Here is a 21,809-nt window from a genome sequence, read left to right as displayed (position 1 = left end):
GGGAGGATGAGCCTTGCTTAACACAACCACGGCCAGGCTCTCACCCTGGCTCACAAGGTCAGCCCAGGTCGACAGCATGTGATGAGTGAGTTTGTGGTGCTGGACAGCAGGCTTGTTGTACTGACCCTTACACCCTCTCACAGCCTGTGTCTCGTTTTTTTTTCTTTTTTTTTTTCTCTCACTTGCATGCCTTCCGTTGGCAAGACATCAACATTAATGAAGCTCTTGCGTCTCAGAGTTCACTCAGGGTTCCTGCACAGATATATCAGACCATGCGTTTGTTTGTGTCTTTAGCTCTGAGCCGAGAGACCCATCGCTAGTGTTTTATCAGCCGAACATGCAGGTTGTTAAGGATCAGCCTTGCTAAAGCAGTAAATTACTTTCGTGTTGACAGGGCGAACATGGCTCACATTCTCAACTTATTCATTAGGGCCGTGAGGAGGATTCAGATCTACTTTCTCCATCTCTGCAACCAATGGCGGGAAAGGCATGGGAATTATCCCGCATGAGAGACCGTTGGAGGAAGTGGAGGAGCAGCAATCTCTGACAACATTGGCATTTTCCTGTGTCTCTATATATAGAGCATCTTTTTCACATTGGATGAGGTTGCACTTTCGTATCTTATTTTATACCACATAGAAGACAGTGTTGTAGTATTATGTGTCACAATTTTTTTGAGTCAAACTTGGATCCTTAAAAGCAACAATACATGGGCACGAGTAGCTTTCTATAATACAAAGAAACCCTTCTACCTAGATGCATTTTTGTGTGTGTGTGTGTGCTTTGGCCGCTTGGGGTAGCGTGTTAACCAGAGGAGCAGCCGGTCCACCAGATGTTCCCTCCCTCGGTGGACTTGTCACAGAGGGACCTTTGGTCTCTTACCTGCTCTCTGCGCTAGACCTTCTGCATTGGAGGTTTGCTTTGTCCTCTTTTCAGTCCTGAACCTCTCAGATCTGACTGATCACTGTCCAGCTACTGTTTTATCTACCTCTCCAAAGGGTCACATTTTCTTTTCAGATACTCTGCATTTTTGACATGTTGTGAATTGCAACCAGGGGTGTTTCTTAATCTTTGCAAACTTTTGTGAAGAGTTAATTTTTCCTACAGTAATATTATTATTATTTGATGACTTTGTCATTAAAGTCATTATCAAACTGACATTGCAATGCAAAAACAAGCTCATAGACAAAGAGAGTGAATATTTGTACACAGTCACAGTATAACTGTCTTGGAAGTTTTTTATTTTGTTTTATTCATTTATCTTTTTTATCTCTTTTAAACATAAAAAAAAAAAAAACTATGATTATGTGAGAATTTGTTGATGCCCATTCTAACATGTAACTGAGGGTAAGCTTCACTGATCCCTGATTGATTTATGAGGCAAGCATGAGAAAAGACTAAATATCATGCAAATTGCTGGACATTTTTTTTTATGATTAACATGGGAATCAGATAGCGACAGTTGCAATGAGGTTGTGAAGATTTAAAGCAATTATAATGCTGCATATTGTAGTAAAAAATAATAATACATTTATATATAAATAAAAAATAACTTTCATCTTACAATGCTAAAAGATTCTGGCTCAGGTTTTTTTTTCTATTCCTAATAAATAATCCAAATTACAGCTTGTTCACTATAAGGAGAGAGAATTTCCTTTATTTTTGTAAATAGTTTTTTATTTATAACACGCAGTTACCGCAGTTTATTCGGAACAAAAAATTCTCTTCATGGGCCATCAATCGTTCAGACATATGTAAAAAGTAAACCAATTCTTTTTGTACAGCATGATAAAGAATCTGAAATGTTTGAACAGACAAAGAGGACATCAGGAGGGGGGACAAGTTGTTGATTATCAAACCAGTTCAGAGTATTTTGACACATTTGTATGACTTAAAATATATGTGAAGAGCCCTCTCCCCCGTCTTTTTGGAACACAAATAGCTCCCCTCCACAATAGAAACCAAAATGAGGTACGAATTGCCGGTAAATTATTTCCTGTTCTTGTGGATAATAGGCTACCTTGTGCAGCCTTTGATTTTCCTTATTTTTGTCTCCTTCCCTCTGTTTATTCAGCCGTCCCTCTGCAGCTCTGCTGGAATCCATATTGATAGCTGTCAGGCGGTGTTGCCAGGCAGCGGGGAAAGGGGGCTATGAAAGTAGGGGAAGGGGAGATGTTGTATGGAGGGCATCTGTCAGATCTCATGACTCGACCCATGCTGTGATGCGAAGGGTACTGTCAGGAGATGGGGAAGAGCCAGCACAGGTACGCCCAGTACATGCACTGTCCTCAGGCTGGAACTGGCTGTGATAGCCTTGTGGAATGGTGAGAAGGTGGAATGAAGCACCCTCGTGTCCTAAGCTGACAGGAAAGATCTGTTCACTGCAGAGTCCTCTTGTGAAGGCCAATCCCAATTTGATCAAGTCTCAAATGGATTGCCTAGTTGGCAGAATTTGATCTTGAGGAATTTCCATTGGTGAGTCAAATATGATGATTCAAGATGGCTGCATCGTATAGAGTAATGTCAGTTTTTATTGTGGGCAAAGATGGAGGGATGACAGTTGGTGAAACTTTAATACTAATTGATCCCATGGAAGGCTTATTGACACAGGTGTGTAGCCGCAAGGCATGGCTGCGCAAGAAGGCATGGGAGATGGGGCAAGCAGCAAGATCAGAAGATCTGTTTTTATGTTGAAACGATTGAATTGTAGATCGTTCTCCTGCACATTGCTGTTAGTTCTGACCCTTAATAGGCACCAGTGGTTCCCGCAAAAAAATATTTTGTAACAAACAGGTCATTTTGCTTTGAAATCAAATGGCAAAAAAAAAACGGACATTGCAGGATTTGAATGTGGCCAGCAGATTTTTTTTCTGTAGGTACACGTGTTTTGAGCTGACGGGACTTATGCGCTTATTGCTGGCAGGTGTGAGTCTCATGTTTTATCTTACCCGCTTCCTGCAGCACATTTCATGTAACAACGTTATTACCAGGAGACTTAATCAAACTCACTAACAATAGCTCACACTGACAGACGTCCAGGCAGCTGGTGCATAATGCTCTGCAAATATTCACAGTGCCCCAGCAACCCCGTCTGCCCGCTTAATCAAGTTCTCTCGGTCACCCGGGGAACAGGAAAGCAAAAAGGTGGAGTGTGATGGCACTGCTCGTTGGAACTAGTGCCATTCACTGAGGAAAAATAGGGACAGGAAGACACTGGGGATAACACTATAGGGTCTATTTTAGTGCTTGAAGAAATATGAATGAAAATGTTGGCATCATTTACTCACCCTTATTTAATTTCACAGAATTTTTGTATGAAAGTGAATTAGGCCCGTCCTTGGCCGTCCATGAGCGAAGTAACTTTGTCCAATGCTTTTGAGTCAGATCTTTTTTAATGAATCAGATGATTCAATTCACAAAACTACTCTGAATGATTTATTCACGAATCAATCTGACCTAGAGGTCAGTCTCAAAAGATCTGGTTGTCTAGAATAACAACTTAAATTTTGGTCAGTTTTTTGCACAAAGCTATAATATGACTTGAGTATAACATGAGGTGTGTGAACCACTTGTATGGTCTTCTTATAGTGCTTATGTATACTTTTTGAAGTTTAAAAGCTACAGTTCACTGTATTTGCATGGATAAGATGGACCAACTGCATTACTGAAAATGTCTAATGTTGTGTTCCATGGCAGAAAGTAAGTTATTAGGTTTGGACGAACATGAGGGTGAGTAAATAATGACAGGGTTTTCTTTTTTTGGTGAACTATCCTGTTAAGATGCCACATATGTACAGAATAGCTACAGCACAGAGCTATGTTGCATCTTCCATAGCATCATGACCGTATTCATGCTAGCGCAGTTGTTGTCCTGTTTGAGCATGCTCAGGCCCATGCAGCTCAATAAAAGAGTGATGTAGAGCCTTGGAGAGACCCTGTGTACCGCACTTTATTCTGAAATGCTGACTTATTTATAGGTGTTGGAATCGTGTTGTTTGCTTGTTTTATTGAAAAGCTTGCGGGTAAAGTGGCGACAGGATGGCATGTGAGTGTGATCTCTTGAGGGCCCCCTGCAGAAATCTTCTTCCCGATAAATAAGTCAGCATTGATGAATATTTCATTCACATGAAATCCATTGTCGCCCGCAGGTCTATGGGGATGTGTCGTCGCTCCACGCACACAGCAAAACAACCTCCCCCCCAGGTCAACCAATCCCTCGTCGTTGGCATTCTGAAAGAAACGCTGTTGCAATCCCCATAATTAGCTCAGCGCTCACATCTATGGTTCTGACGAATAGTATGACCAAAATTGTAAAAAGACTTGTAGTCATATAACATCTTACTGCATTTTATTTCACCTTCACAACTCCATCAGAAGGGCAATCAAACTGATTTAGTGCCGCACTTTTCATATGCAATAACTTATGGCTAGGAGACTAACACACAAGAAAAGTTTAAACCCTCTGGTTAGTGAGTAAAGAGCTTGTACTTTTATGCCTTGTGGGGAAGGGAGCAATAAATAGCAAGAAATGCAACAAGAGACAGAGAGGTGAAACGAGGGAATGCAAACGAAAGAGAGTCAAAAAAGGAAGTGGAAAGAAGTGACCAGATTAGAAGTCAAGCAGTATGTCAGGGTGCTCAAGATGGCAACTGAGGCGTAGACAAGCTATACAAGACAAGAATAGGAGAGGAAAGCGAAGAACACTGACCATCAGTGGATGAATTTGCTCTACACAAGCAAGTTCTTTCAAATGAATATTTCAAGTAAGTTCCATTCCTAAAACATTACTCAGTCCAGACTCTTCGCCAAATGGGTCAGGGGTTCTCTGTGAAAATGGCCCTCCATGATCTTTACGCTCTTTGTGAGCGAAGACATCTACAGAAAGATAAGTAAGTAAATAAAGATAGAGTGAGCAGAATGTTTTATTTAAGTGAAGGTCTGCATTGTGTATTCTCAGACGGAGTGAGGCATTAGCAATCCTAGGCACAGGATTAAGAGAGGGCGACTTATGTTTGGTTGCTTGGAAAGATTTTACTCTAATGGATTCGCTGTAACTGTTTTTAGTGTGTGCCTACTTGGGTTGATGGGTCACCTGTATGAGTGTGATTTGAAATTCTGAATGTTTGCTTTCACATGCTTTCTTTTTTATCTCAACGTGAGGATGGGATTAGTAAACAGACCGCAGTTTCAGCGTGACCTCATGAGAGCCCCAGGTTATACACTTTCTCACCTCAGTCAGTTTGCCATTTGAGGGATAGTTTACCCCCAAATTAAGATTCTGTCACCATTACCACAAATTAAGATTCTATCATCATACTCACACTCATGTTGTTCCAAACCTGTCAGACTTTATCTTTTGTGGAAGACAAAAGATGAGATTTTCAAGAATAAAGAATTGTTCTGATTGCTCCTTAGTCCCCATGAGGACTGAGGATTTCAAGTTTCAAAAATCAGTCAAAATCATTATAAAAAATAGAAAAAAAAACCATATGACTTTTATTATGCAAATGAGAGTTATCTACCGACCCAAAAGGAAAAATAATTTTGAATATGACTGATTTAACTGATTCATTTGAAAGATCTGACTCAAAAGAATCATTTGCTCATGAATTAACATTGATACTTCACTGATAAACTCTTATGAACACGCCAAGGAGAATAACTTAAGTTCATTGTTTCAGAAGATTTGCAGTATAGTGCATGAGTTGTATGATACTTTATAGTGTTTTGCTTCTTTTTTGAAACTTGAAAGCATCTGTCCGCATTCATTGTCTGTTTCTTCTTTTGTGTTCCTTTTAAGGCAACAAAGTCAAAAAGGTTTGCAACAACTTGAGGGTAAATTATGACAGAATTTTCATTTTTGAATTAAATAACCCTTAAAGGTAATCTTCCAATTACATTTTATTTATTTTTTTCTTTCGGATTTAGTGTTTGACACAGATTCCACTATCTAACGATTCTGCTGTTGCCACTCCACCAAGAGTAATTAAGTTGTACAAATGTCATCTTGAGACCTTGTTGCCAGAAAGCAGCTTTATCATTTCCATCCATTCATTTTCACATCCTTCCACCTCACCACCCATCACTACTCCATCACCCTCATTTCACATTCCTTGACAATCTTTCCCACATCTTATTTACTGCACAGCCTCCATATTGTGTTTACTTATGTGTGCGTGTGTCTGTTTGTTTGCTCAACATATATTCAGTGTGATATTTATCATGTGAATTTATAGAGCTCTCCCCCCTCTGTGCTGATGTGACATCAGATTTATTGGACAAGAAGACAGAGGAATGTCTGTTCACTCATGTCCCCTCCGGTCAACATGCCGTTTCTCACTCACCTATTCCTGATACATCCAAAATACAATTACATTTGAACGAAGAAATAGGATTGAAGAATCTATCGATCTATGTCATATCAACACTATCCATCTGTTTATCTTACTATCTGGTTCCCCCATCATAGAACCAGCCATTTTCTTCCTTTATTTGTTTAGTTATCCATCAGTCTATTTACCTTATCATGCTGCCAAACCATCCATTTACGCTTCCATCTGTCTGTCAAACTATATTGTTGTATCTATTTGTCTAACTCTTCACTGTCTACTCACCCCACTGTCAATCTAAGCTTCTCCCTAACTATGCCGTTTTCTTCAGCTTGGAAATAGCATTGGTCTGCTTAAGCTTGTCTTAGCAGACTTCTGATTCATCCGGCCACTTCCAAGTACATGCATAATCACAGCTGATACTTCATTGTTGTTCATATTTGTGTGTTATGGATATGTGATATTTTCCTTTGTGCATAAAATGTATGTGGAGACATGGGTCGCTGTTCAGGAAACCCAGCCCTGCCTGCCTTTAATAGGATCCCATCCAAATGCTTATTCCACTGGCAAGCCAGATCTCTGCTGGGTCACTATCAGTCTTGAAGGATCAGTATGGTGATTTGGGGCCTAGCGCACATGATCCTAATGGATTAGCCACTCACCTTTCCTGAGTTGAACTTAGGGGGCATTGTCCCTGCCAGAGGCCCCATCTGCACCCCGTGTTTTTAGCCATGATGATAACACAATGCATCAAGACCGACAGTTTTTATGTCACAATTTATTAATGCGTTACATGCACTTCCAATTTCGATTAAATGGTATAATTTTTATCATTAGATAATAGTGATCTGTTGATTTTATATGTTGTGTCTGCTTGTTAATAGTGGATAATGCTGGAGACAGTAATTCAATTGTTTGTTTGTTTTTATAGTAAAGATATTGTATTTGTTTTGAAGTAAAAAAAATCCAAATAGTTCTTTGGGTCACAGGTTTGGTGCAGATGGTTCATGTTTTTTTTTATTATTATTATTATTCAATAATTAATATAATTAGATGTGCATTAATTATCTTATCATAACCTATACACTTTTTCATATATATATATATATATATATATATATATATATATATATATATGTATATTGTTCGTGTGTGTGTGTGTGTGTGTGTGTGTGTGTGTGTGTGTGTGTGTGTGTGTGTGTGTGTGTGTGTGTGTGTGTGTGTGTGTGTGTGTGTGTGTGTGTGTGTGTGTGGTTCAGCTATTCCCTACATTGTGGAGACAAAATTGTTTGAAAACTTGTGGGACAAAATTTCGGTTAATAGTGCGGCCCTAGATAAACCACATGCACACAACAAACTCTGACTTCACATAAACAAGCAGCTCTGTCTTGCACACATGCAAAACTGTATCGCACATGTGATATTGTGATAAATGTATTCATTGCACAGACCCGATTTTTTCACAGCATGTGCGATATGTGAAATTCAACTGTTCAGCCCTGTGGCTTAATGTAAAAATGTTGCATACGCTCAAAAAAGGCGTTGATATGTGTGTACACAATTTTCCACGCACATATCGGGATTTGTAAAAAATTAAACAGTGTAAATGTGTTTACGCAACGTCCACACTCTTTTTCTGGAGTGAGCCAAGTAATGAAGTAAACATAATTATTTTAAACTGTTTACTTAATTACTTAAAAGTCATTATCCAGAAGTTAAACTAAAACTATATGAATTTTTACACATTTCATGTGGCATGCTACGGTGGCATGCTACGTTTAACGACAGTGAGGAGTGCTTGGCCTTGTGCTAGCTGAACTCATGTTCAATAAAATATTTCTCTCAAGAACAATGATCAATGATGCACACTTTCGTTCAGTGGTAGAACGGTCCACTGGCCGGTTTGAATAGGTCCGATGACAATACTGTACAACCACTGCTGCAAGGTGTGCTGTTGATGTTGTGTGCAGGCAGACAGTAATGATAACTCTTGTGATCTTCCCAACATTATGAAAATGGCAATTGCATTTGAAGGATGGAATTTGAAGGAAACTAAGTTTTGTCAATGACATGCTGAGTCAGACAATTGTATTTACACTGCAAAATAAAATATAAATATAAAATATATAAATCTGTTTCCAATAAAAATATATAAACATTCTAAAACATATGTTCACCTTATTGGCAAAATTGCATACATTTTATTTGTTTAAAAAAAATATATACTATTTGGTCAGTGAAAAAGAATGAGAATAACTCTTCTCTGACAACTTTCTCTGAAAAAAAGTAGGAGTAATTTATACAATATTACTTTTACGGATATTTTTATATATTTATTCTGAAACAAGACAAGGATACTAAATTACTTTTAGCAATGTAATGTGACTGCACAAATTATTTAAATAATTTATAGTCTGTATTTCATATTTTCCTAATGTCTTTCTTGTACCATTAAACATGGTATCACATGGATGGGAATATGCATATGGTAATTATATGCAGATTAGGAGATGCATAGTAAAACTAGATGTTGTAAGATGGTCTGCAAAGATGCACATTCAGGATGAAATCTACGAAAGGTTTTATAAATTAGGCCCGTGATGTCTCCCCTGTGGCCCCCATAAAACATGGAAACCCAACAAGTGTGTGTTTGGTCCCCGTATTCCCTACGTTATGGGGACCAAATGTCCACAGAAGTATAGTAATACCAGTAAATTTTGATCTTATTGGGACATTTATTTTTTTGGTCCCCAATAGGAAACAAGCTTATAAATCATACAGAATGATATTTTTTGAAAATCTAAGATGCAGAAAGTTTTCTGTGATGGGTAGGTTTAGGGTAGGGTTAGTGTAGGGCGATAGAATATACAGTTTGTTGAACATTATAAAAACCATTACATCTATGCATTGTCCCTCCTAAAAAAAAATGTGTGTGTGTTCATTTAGGTTTAGTATTTTAATTAGCATTGTGTTTTCATTTCGAAAATCAATTCCTCTCAATCCCACAGATTAAGAATCCCACAAATTCAGTAAATAAATTGGAAACAACAAATTTATGTAAGTTCTCACTTGACCTTCTTTTAATAGCTTGAATAAGAGCTCATAGACACCAATATCTTCTACATAAAGTATACAATCCAAGTGTTTGTTGTTGTTTTTTTGTAAAAGGATGATAGGCTAGTTCTCGCCTGCAGTGCTTGAGAGCGCAATCCGTATTTGTGTTACTGCACAGGCACATTCCTGTATTACTACTGAAGTTTGCCTCTCTATGTAGCTGCAGTGCTGATGATTAACACTGTAGATTAGCCTCGGGCTGTGATCTATTGGAAAATATTTTTCATCTGACGGTTTGATGCATGTGTGTGCCTTTGCTTCTCTGTTCCCTTCTTTTGAGTTTCTTTTTGTTTCAGATCTTATATTCTGCCATCTCTTTTGAAAACCATGCTGGTTCACAACTCAGAGACTATCTTGTCCGTCTTGAGGATCCCAATGAAAAATCTTGGCAAATGTGACCGACAGCCATTTTGATATCCCATCAAACAGGGTCCTACTGCTGTGCCTGTAAAAGGGAAAGACACTGGGCCTCCCGGCACTGGACGCCAGCCGTAGTTTCTCATCCCTTCCCTTGTTTGTCCCGGGAACAGATCTGTCAGGGCCTTCCTGCTGCAGAGATAAACTAGTGCCTCGCTCTCTCCTCTAAAAATAAGCATTTGTTTATCGACATGTGTAGTGATTTCCAGCTCTCCTGTGCCGTATTGTGTGCCGAGCTGTCAAGAAACATTACTCTAAGGCCTGGCTCTCCTTTCAGCTCTGAGGAGCTCAGAGAGAGTGCAGCCGAGCAGGACAATGCAGAGTGCTGGGGGGCAACAGGCTAGCGAGCCTTCGCAGAAATCTGCTAAGATGTTGCCTTTTTACTACGTCTGTGAACCACCTCCTTTATCGAGAGCTTGAAACTTTAATGCATTCTTTAAAGTAGAAACTGTGGAAAGTGAAGGGCAGTGCGGATCTGGGTCACCTATTCAAGGTACAGCGAGTGTCTAAATGGAGCCTGGCTTTGATTGAAAGCCGTATTTGATGAAAGGGGAAAAACTCAGATCCATGCTGACCAGTTTTGACATATTTTAATTGCTGCCTTACTTCATTATTTCCATTAGTCTGGGTCTTAACAAACTGTCAGATTAGACGTTACACATCTCCCATCTTTGTTTAGAAATGGCTCAGAGAGAGATTTAGGGAGAATGCAGACCAGACCTCCAGCTTATCTGAGCTCTCATCCATCTTAGTTTGATGAGGAAAGCTCATGTTTGAGCTCTCCTTTAGTGGATCTGCGGTGGCTTGTGTGTTTGACAAATGCCCCACACTCACTCTAAACATCCGTAATTTCAGCAGAGCATGGTTACTTAAAGCAGGATTTCAGAGTCTTGTCTCGCTTGTGTTTCTGGTATCTCTCTTGCTTTAGTTAGGGCAGAGAATGCACTTAAGAGCTCACATCTCAATGTGGAAAACGAACCAGCATATCAGCCAGTACTTAAAGGATTAGTTCATCCCAAAATGAAAATTCTCTCAGCATTGTCATTTTTTGAACAATGCAGTTGGTCCAGGGGCGCAACTACCCAGTGTCAGAGGAGTATGCAGCAACAATTTTGGCAAATATTGTATAAAAAACAAATAAATATTTTCCAGTTTTCAGCTCAGCAACCTAGGTTTTGCCGAGGTATAGCATATTCTAAGCTAGCCGTAATTTAAACCCCATTTGGCTGCTACATTCCCAGTGTTAGCTAACGCTAGCTAGTCTGTTAACATGACTATTTGCAAGCCTCCAAGCACACACAGACGTCACATTTTAAATCCTACCTGTTGCCTTTCACCATCCACTTATTTTAGCTGCTGTCGCATCCCTTGACATGCCATCTCCTTTTTCCTCTTTCTTTTTCTATTTTTAGCCCCCCGACAGCTTTTTCGATTCGACCCACCATGTCAATTTTTTTTATGTTGGAATCTTATGAGGGTGCCTACTCTCGCCTGTTAGTCCTCTAAAATGTTATATAACATTGAAGAAAATGCAGAAATGATTTAGAAACGCACAACAGCAGCTACATATAGAAAATACTGGTATTTGGTACCAGTATGGTATTGGTAAATACCAAAATGTTTTGTTTTTTTACCATCGCTTTGCCGCCGCATAAAGCGCATACCCACTGTGCCACTGAGTTGGTTGTTGTTTTTCATGTCGACAATAGCTTTGTGTAAATAACAGAACATTTAAGTTAATATTTACTGATAGTGATACATCCATTGTGTGAGAGAATCTGTGAGTTAAACTGGAGAATCGGATCAGTCCAACTTGTTAATAAATTGTTCAGATTGTTTTGTTTTTTAACTGAATTAACCAATTTATTAAAAAGATAACACTCAAGAATGATTTATTTGCAAATCAGGCATCACGACTTCTCTCATGAACATGCCAAGTTTGTCAAGATTATCAGTGAGCATTGATTTAAATTGTCAGTGTTTTCTTCTCACAAAGCTGCTGTATTTCTTCAGAAGAGGAAATATAGTGCACAGATCCTTTGAACCATATTTATGCTTTTTTGATTTATTAAAGACTGACTGTCCCAGTCCTCATTTGCTTTCATTATATATGGAAAAAAGCTAGAGACTCTTCAGAAAGAAGGTCATAAGGGTTTGGTCTCATATTGTTGTTACTTTGGACATTAGTAGCTTTTCAAAGGGTTACTCACTCTTGCACTACAAATATCTTTTTTTTTTTCTTTTACCCTTTTTTACAAACCATTTTTCAGTGTCAAATAATTATACTTTCCTGCTATTTCCTGCATTTTTATTTTCTCACTGAAATGACTCATGCCCAGAGTTCTGCATTTGATTGAGATACAGCTGCTTTTTTCAAACACACTATTTTAACATAGCTTGATGTGACAAACAACCTCATATTAGACCCAGTTATGTGTCATGTACACAATGATATATATTTATTTGGCTGGTTATTTAGAGGTTTGTAAACAAAGTTTCATCCAGATGATTTGAAACAAATCCATATGTTCTACCTCACTTTTTTTATTTTCTAGAGCAAACAAATCATTTTTTGCCATAACACATATGCCCACTTATGTTTTAGTTTTTACCTTCTTGACACAAATCAAGGTCGCAAGGCTTGAAATTACACTTTTCAGCTGTCTCAGAGTTAGACACCTCTTTGACCTTACAGCTGAAGAAATAACTCTCCCCTACACCATCACATCCTCTTAATATTTCCTTTTTCTGGTGCTCCATTACCCATGGAGCTTGAGTCTGGCAGAGGCATGCTGAAGATGAGAAGAACAGATAGCTGCTACTGCTGCAGCTCACACACACACACACACACACACACACACTCTCTCTCTCTCTCTCTCTCTCTCTCTCTCTCTCTCTCTCTCTCTCTCTCTCTCTCTCTCTCTCTCTCTCTCTCTGCGCCTCACCTCCCTCTACAGCCCACAAGCGGTAAACATTGTGTGTTGACATATGGCCCTCACAGATTTAATCACCTTTATTACATTTTGTCCCTGAAAAAAAAAATGAAGTGATACAAGTTTGCACATTACGTTATGTGCTTGTGTGCGTGTGCTTATTTTCTTGGTGTGAAGGTCTATCCAAAAATACATAACCAAAAAGTGTTTATTTGAAAATATTTGCCTCTGCACATTTAATATTATTGCATACATATTGAATATTTGAATTGCATCAAACATGTAAATTATTTACTCTTGTAATTACCTGTGTTTATTCACAGTTACTACTCAACTGTTGATTGAAGCTAATTTGTTATTCATGGAGAAAAACTTGTGCCAAAGGACTCTCCTGATGATGTAACTTCATGTAATTACAGGCAGATGACAGTAATGCAAAATCCATTATGTCGTTTAATCTATTTAGAAGAATGCACTAGGGGCCATCTGGGGCCTATCACTCAATCATACAGTGAAAGTGTCGCATTCAAGCCTGTGAATCCCTCTTAGTCCTTTGTGAGTGTTTGTGTGCTTACTCGCTTTTTAGTAATGTGCTTTATCCAATCTACGACCCTAGACTAATCCCATGACCCCCCTCTGCAACGCATTATGACGTTTTGATAACGTTTGATTCCCCCTCCCCATCAACCCTCTCTAAATGCAGAGGAACAATAGCATCATTTAATTAAGTCCTGGAATACAGACTTTTCTCTTGTGTAAAACCAAATGTTCTTATTTTTTCGTCAATCTTTTTCACTCCCATCCTTTTTCTTTGTGCATCCAACCTAAAGACGCTGCCTCCGGGAAAAGCAGGTAAAAAAGCCATCAAACCCGAAAGCACTTGACAGATTTGTGATCAGTGGCACAGTTCTCCTGAAATTGTCTAGTGGTGTATTTTTATTGTGGAAGTGAATGCTCACCCTTCAGAGAATAGCTTCATTGTGTGTGCCCCAATAGAAATTGCTTCTGGTTGTTGTGATTGTTGCTGTATTTTAGACTGAAGCGCCTGTGATCAGAAACTTAGAGAGATTTTCAGTCCAAATTAAGAGAAGTAGGAAGGTCTGTTTTGTTGGTTGGTTTGTATTTTCTGCCCATTTGGTTGAAACTTTTTTTCCCTACCTAAATCTTATCTTCAATCTGTTGAGCTCAAGCAATTATCTCATGTATTGCTCTCTAGACAATTTTTTCCCTGTCTTGCCAAATGCTCCAAACCATCTATGTTTCACTCTCAAACAAGCAATGATGCTTTCATCCATTTTCAATTTGGACCACAAACATGAGGAAGTGCCGCTAGTCCTCACAGATCCCGACAAGACAAAACGGGCATCTTGGAAGCAATTGGCAAAACAATAGCAGAGTTTGGACTAGGCCTTTGTTTAACATCTATTCTGTCATCCACTCCCTCGCTGTTAATGTGGGTTCTTCTTCTGTTTAATATTGTTTTCCCCCTTCTTCATCCTACATAGTGTCACATTGAGTGTATAGTCATGACATAAGGAACCATATTATCTAAACAATATTTTTGAATGGTATGAATGGCGGCTCAACAATAAGGTGTTTTTTTTTACTCAGGCTATTAGTTCATTTATTAATATGTGACCATGTTTATTGTTGGGCCCTGCTGAATAGACCTCTTTGTAGAAATTGTAAATAAAATCCGAACAGCCTGTGCTCTGACAAGTTCTAGAAAGTTCTTTGTTTTTATCACTGCTGTCATTGTGCAATGCCCATTCAGTTCAGAGAGAAAGAGACTGGAGGCCTTCAGGCGCTTGGCTTTTTGAAGTGGAAGTGGATGAAAGACTCTGCCGTCATTTCAACTCACATTGTGGTTCTCATGCAGAGTTTAAAGTTGAGCATCCTCAACTTTCACCTATGCCAGATGAAGTTCTCCTGCAGAGAAATGTGGATTCCTCTCTCTATTTATGCTCTTAGTTTTTCATGTATCTGTTCCTCCCTCTACCTTAACCACATCTCTTCCATCTCTTTGTATTACCCTCTTGTTATTATCATTGTCCCTCCCCTGTGGTGAGTATCCTTGTTAGGACAGATTTATATGTCTACTGAAGCTTGAATTAAAAGGCTCTAGGCAAACTCAAAAAGTGGATTTGTTAGCACAAAGTACTTGCTCTTATAATCTACCAACACTGAGCTTTCAACTGCACTGTAAGGGTTGTAATAAAAAAATAAAAAAATGGTCACTGTGACTGTTTTTTTTTTTTTTTACCTTTGTCTTGTTGCAAAAAAATAAATAAAAAATTCTTTGCCCAGACAAAGCCATAAAACAGCCTTTTCGAAATGATTTCTAGCTTGTTTTCTCATTGGCCCCCGCCACTGACCTTGGCAAACGAGCTGGACTTCAACTACGTTTGAAGTATGAATCCACCTTTACTGTGGTGCTCACTTGCTCCTAACTCATTACCTGACATGATGAATGGGGCCTGTTCCATAAAACTATGCCCAGCCCATGGTGGCATGGACACCTGGCACTGAGTAATGGCAGTTGCACGGGCAGACCTGCCAGACTAGGTAGGAAAGGTGTGGTGGCTTAAGCAAGTTGGCTCTCGAATCTGCAGGGGAAAGAGGAAGGTTGTCCACTCCACCTGCCACATGGCCCCCAACCAGCCCCTCACTACACCATGTTTGGAGTGGAGAGAGCCTTTGTGGGAACCCATAATGGGCTGGTCTTGATTGCCAAGTTCAGCTAGCACATTTAGTACTTGCCTCCATCATATCCCTACAGGCCTGTTTTTTTAACAGGGTTTTTTTTTTTTTTTTTTTTTTTACATTTAAAGGGATAGTTCACCGAAAAATATAAATTCTTTTATCATTTATCATCCCTTATTCCAAAACTGTAATATTATGAAAATTAAGGTTTGAAAACACTTGACCTCACTGACTTTGTTGAACAACATGAGGGTGAGTAAATGAAGACAGAATTTAGTTTTTGAGTGAACTATGCATTTAAACGCCACCCAAAGCTTTGGGTTTTTAGATAAGTATGCGCAGCTGTGTATGCACTGGTTTGTACTTGTGTATGAGTGCTATTAAGTGTTTCTTCTCCAGGCTTTATTGTTAAAGGTGGAGGATCTCTCAAGCATGTGACTGATCAGAAACTCAATGGTGTTACTATGACACCAGACAAGAAGTACCTGACTCCAGACCATCTTATGTTGCTTTCTTCTTTATCAGTTAGATTTTATTGTCAGATATTGTTTCCTGTTTTCTTTTTAACTATTAGCTGCTTTCCTGTTTCTCCCCTGCGTACGTTATTCTGTCTTATATTTGTCTGCTGCTGTTGTGAATACACCTGACTATCCCTCTTCCTTGTTCTCTCTTTGAACAGACAACCGTCGCACTGGTTTGGAAAGATCTCGTTCACGCCACAATGCAAACCCTATGGTCCGATGATTGCTTGCCGGCTAAGGACGTTTGCCAAGTGCCAAAGACCCAAGAGTGGGGACAATGCTGAGGAGGGCTGAACAGGGATGGAGAGAGAGCCCCTCGACATTCACATACATACACACACACTTGCATACAGAACACAGAACAAACTTCAAGATGTGCTCCACAGCTCCAGACACGGCAATGCAGGATCACACAACACTCATTTCTCTCTGAAGCCTTATTCTTGGTGTATTGGGTCTGTTCAATGTGGCTGTGTTTGTTTGTTATTTTCACGATTACGCCTGCTCTGTTTATATCTCTCGATGCTAACTCCCCGATCTATCTCATTTTCACCTCGCTATCTGCAAACAATCAATGATTGGCTACTGTTTGATCTCCCGCTATTGGATTTTTCAACACACAACACGCTCTTGTTGACAAAAGGCCAAAAGCACCAGAAAGGACTGCATGATTCTGTATGCATATCAGCAAAGGGACTTTATATGCTGTGTTGGTTGAACAAAACCTTGAATTGACTGATTCTGCCTGCCCCTTTTGTTCTTCTTGACAGATAAATTTAGATTTCCAGTCTGTAATACCCACCATCACTCGTATAATCTCTGATCACCACCTTGTTTCATATATTACAAATCCTATGTATGTAGAGACATGAGAAAGCTGCTGAAATTGGCTTCAGTGCTACCGTCTGTACATATTTGTGCTGTTTAAGAGCTGCCAGTGCCACAAGGTACCTGAGGTGGTTGAAAGATATTGCTCTTTATCTACAGTAAACACTTCAAACATTCATAGATGTTTCTCTTGCAGAGTCAAAGGTTTTAAGTGAATCTGCAGGTATGTGAAGCAAATACTAATCAAAGAGATGCCATTCATTTCAGTTTTCAAACATGTCACAGGTTTTCTTCGTGATTTCTTTGTAAGTCACTGTGCTTTTAGCTTTTAGCCCTCTTGTAGAAGAGTATTTTAGTGAACTGTAGCTTAGGTTTTTTAAGATCCAGTGGTCATCTTTAAGAGCTTTCCCTTACTGACCTACCACATTTACCTCGCCAACTAAGCTCTATCCGATGTTTGAAAACTGTCCAAAACAGGAGGAGTGTTTATCAGATTTAGTACTCAAAGTTCGTCTTTTGTAATTTGTAAAATATGTATTTATTCACAGTTTGCCAGATTTTGCCCGAAGCCTTTGATATGTGAACATTAACCCGATTCCAGTGAGGAGTTCTCTTGAATATGAGGATGTACAGCTGTACACAGTGACAGTGAGGTGATGTTCACAACATGGTGGCTTGTTGTCATGTGAAAACCATTAGTGAAATCTCTCCACCACCTCCCCTCGTTGCTTGTTGGGTAGTCATTTTCCATAATGTTTTCTGCCCCCCATGTCCATAACACCGCAGGCAACGGTATGTTAAACAGTATCTTATGGGTGACTGGAGCCATACTGACTCACATACTGGTACATGCCACACAGAAATCATCTGCTTTTGTAAATTAAGGCAATGTGTTGAGTTTGCACACCCAATGCAAGTATATACAGTACAACTGTAGTGTGGTGAAGAACATCTTACTGTTAGACAAACCACTGTTAGTCGAGCTTTCTCCTCACACTGTTTGTCATAAACTCTCTTTATGAGAGGGGAAAGGTTGAGATGCAGCAAATCGCAATCCATTGATTTGCTTTTCTAATTAAAACTGCCCTTTGAATGGTTTCCAGCACCACGCAACAACAGCTGCACTCAGCTCTCATGACTCTCACTGTTGGTTATTTTAAACTCATGTTACTGGTAATTACAGCATCCACACACTGTCAGTTCAGACACCTCCGACATACATTGTTATTTCCCAGTCAGACTCCAGTTACATATGTTATGTCACTGGCACCAGATCATTTTTAATCTTTCCGGGCAAAAACATTTTTTAGTTTTGATAAATGTGCCAAACGTAAAAGTTACTAGACTGAGATTTGATCCTATGATTATGATAATTAATGGAAGGTGATTTTGTTCACATCACATTAATATTTTCTGTATGATGACAGTAAAGTGTCATCGTATACAAGACCGAATCTAGCAGCAATGCAGCCATTCAGTTAGGGCTTGGGGATGTCATAATTCTACAACGCTAATGTCATATGTCTATGAAAGATACTTCAAAATGATGTGTAATTTATAGATTTTTTGTTTGTTTTTTTGTCTCTTTCTTAAGAAAATGTTGTTTTATACCAGTGATCTTCCCCTCCGTCTGTGATATTGGTGTTAGACTTGTGCTTTTCTATAGGCTGATATAAATGTGTCATGTGTATTTGATAGAGGATATATCCTAATGCAGGTTAGAGTCTGCAAGTGACTGACAGTGTAACATTTTAAGTCAGATCCAATACTTTAATTGGATGTTAGGCAGAGACCAGAAAGAAGCAAGAAAATATGAAGTCACTACTGCCAATTTGGGTACTCTGCTGTCTCATTTATCCACATTTGTTCGATATTCTCAGTTCAGACTGTATGATGGTGCACTTTAACTTGTTAAATATAGACCTGGAGCGATCTTTTAATTTGTGATTTCTTTACATATCATTGCCAAAGTAGACTGCTTGCATGCGTGGTAACTATTCCTGACAAGTGATTCAATCTCCATTCTCTCAGAAGTTTCCCCCAGTTCTCTCTCATTCCCGCTCATTGTAATTGGCACTTGGAACAAGATCAAAGTTAAATGGGTAAGAACAACTGCAACTGTCTCAGGACATTGTTTTATCTTTTAGGTATTATAAGACTCCATAGCCCTGCCGCCTTTTTTTTTTTCTTTTTTTTTTGATATTGTTTTATTGTCTTATAAACAATTTATATTTGGAACATCTTTAAGTTTATTTTTATCTGTGACAAAAAAAAAAGGTGAAAATGGTTATGTACACTGTACCCAAGTATGTAACAGAATATCATACTAAATAATAACCACTTTCTCAAAAAAAAAAAGAATTAAGTGTCTCTTTTTTGAGTGTTATTTCCATAATGACTTATGAATTATGTCTTCTCTTGATGCAGACACACGCTGTGTCCTAACCAGCCCCTAAAGCACTAAATGCCTTCTCCTCCATGGAAATCTGAATGGTTTTGACCTAACTGAACTCACCATGGCAAACATCAGGACATTCATTCAGTCAGTCAGATGATTTCCTCTTGTAGAGGAGAGTAGGCAACTGCAGTCAGATGAGGAGTCAGTAAGGAGTAAATTTCACTTCTCATAGTGGAATAAAAAAATACTTAAGCAAGCAGTGGGTATTCTTCGTTGCCAGTGAAGTGCATGCATTTGAAATGTAGCTGCTTTAGCATAAAGATTAATATTAAACTATAAAATGATACAGTGTACCTACTATTTGATTTCTTCCACACCGGTTTCCATCCATTTTTTTGTTGAATAAATGATTTCAAAGATGTATTAAAATCATATGTTCTATAAATAGATCATTTTTGGCCGTTCACACATTATTCATATACATTAAAATGAGATTAGAGGTACTGCACTAACATTTTAGTCTATTATCTCAGGTGCCTGGCTCTGAAAACTGTAGCCGCCTTCACATCGATTTTGACATTATCAATAATTGATTAATAATTGATTCTGTCAATGTATACATGTATATTAAACATTAAATATGTTCTGACCGACTGTGATCACACCGTGCAGCATATTCATTTTGTAACGTTAACTATTTTGACGCTATTCTACGGTGGCCGAGAAGGGTCACAACACAAACAAAAACCACAACTACATATTCAGAAAACACATACAAACGCCACAACAACTAGGCTACATATTCAGAAAACAACTTCGTCGATTTCACATCACGCACGCTGCAAATATTCACAGCACGAGCAAATAGGGAAACGAACTGTGCAAACTGCAAAGACACAACGGAAATGTTTCCAGGGGGGCCATAATCAGTGACGGCTACAAGAGGTAAGTGTTTCCAGAGCCTGTCTACGGCCTTATTAGACATTCTCTGGTGTTTCTCTTTTATTATGACAGACTTGTCGATGTGCTCTGATACCGAAGTGGTTTGCAGCACTTAGGGTTGCCAACCGTTCCGTATAATACGGAATCGTCCCGTATTTGACACATAAAAGTCTTGTTCCGTATTGAACTGATACGGAACGCACTTTGTTCCGTATTTTTGAGAATCAATTCAGTGCAAATCCATGACAGACACATAGCTTCTAATATATGTCAGAACGAAGACAAGAAAAGAAAAAAAACCGACGGTGCGGTAGATACTAATTTCTCCCCCTGTTTGTCTATGATCAGCGTAGCGTTTTTAACATCTTGGAACATCATCATAGAATGCCCTTTTAATTGGTCGTTTCAGTCATTGTGAGTCACGTATCGTAGCAACGATGACGACAAGTGACAACAGCGGGAAATGTAAAAATGACCACCTCCGAGCAGCCGGCGAAAAAGAAAAGAGCACAAAAATATAGAATTGAATGGGAAAATGACTACCCGTGGCTGGAATGCGTGAGGGACAATGAATACTGTTGTTTATTTTTCTTCAAATGCAGTCTAAGCCGATGAGTTTTAATGTTATATGTTGTATTTGTTTAAGTTAAAAATAAAACGTATTATAAAGTAAACAAATCCATGGTTCATTGTTGGCAAAATGATCATGATAGCCTTTATATTTCACATCTATGTGGTTGTCTTTTATATTGATTAGGCCTACTTTGCTATTCTATAAATATATAGGCCTAATAAGTTGTATTATAATATGCTATAATGTATGAAATATATTTATCTAAATGTATCAATTAGTTTCCACAATATCCACCAGAAGTCATAATTTCAGGGGTTATTTTTCAAAATTGTCTTCCAGCTAACAACGTTGGCAGAACGTTTAACAATTATCTGCGTGGACTAATACGTTATGGGGACAATAACTTAATATGTTGAAAACACACAAAACCACTTCGGTATCAGAGCACATCGACAAGTCTGTAATAATAAAAGAGAAACACTTACCTCTTGTAGCCGTCACTGATTATGGCCCCCCTGGAAACATTTCCGTTGTGTCTTTGCAGTTTGTTTCCCTATTTGCTCGTGCTGTGAATATTTGCAGCGTGCGTGATGTGAAATCGACGAAGTTGTTTTCTGAATATGTAACGTTAGTTGTTGTGGCGTTTGTATGTGTTTTCTGAATTTGGAGGTGTTTTCTGAATATGTAGTTGTTGTGGCGTTTGCATGTGTTTTCTGAATTTGGAGGTGTTTTCTGCATATGTAGTTGTTGTGGCGTTTGTTTGTGTTGTGACCCTTCTCGGCCACCGTACTATTCGCTAGTGTAGACTGATCTCCAGCAGGTTTGGTTACAAATAACATTAGAAATACCTGTAAAAAAAAAAAACACCAGCTCTGCTTTATCTCTATTATTCTAATTCAGTGGTACTTTGATGTAAATTACACTCAGGACACAAACAGGAACTTGTTTTATTTTCTTTTTGTCATATGAATAGCATTTATTCAGTTACTGAATTGATGGGTTTTGTGAAGTAAAACTACTGTCAGAAGGAGATAACAGCACTGTGTCGTT

At 38.7% G+C, this 21,809-nt stretch overlaps 1 protein-coding gene across 1 annotated transcript in view; it reads left to right on the top strand.

Annotated features, from left to right (window-relative positions):
* diaph2 (diaphanous-related formin 2) overlaps positions 1-19,057 on the top strand; it is a 442,308-nt gene extending 423,251 nt beyond the window's left edge. Inside the window, exons 26-27 of the mRNA XM_082178708.1 lie at positions 13,624-13,645; positions 16,176-19,057. Of these exons, the coding sequence (XP_082034834.1) occupies positions 13,624-13,645; positions 16,176-16,311 (158 nt within the window). The 3' untranslated portion in view covers positions 16,312-19,057. The remainder of the gene's footprint in view (positions 1-13,623; positions 13,646-16,175) is intronic.
* The last annotated feature ends 2,752 nt before the right edge of the window (positions 19,058-21,809 follow it).

This window comes from Leuciscus leuciscus, assembly GCF_965113295.1.
Source record: "Leuciscus leuciscus genome assembly, chromosome: 8".
Lineage (NCBI taxonomy): Eukaryota > Metazoa > Chordata > Actinopteri > Cypriniformes > Leuciscidae > Leuciscus > Leuciscus leuciscus.
This window is presented reverse-complemented; position numbering and strand designations above follow the sequence as displayed.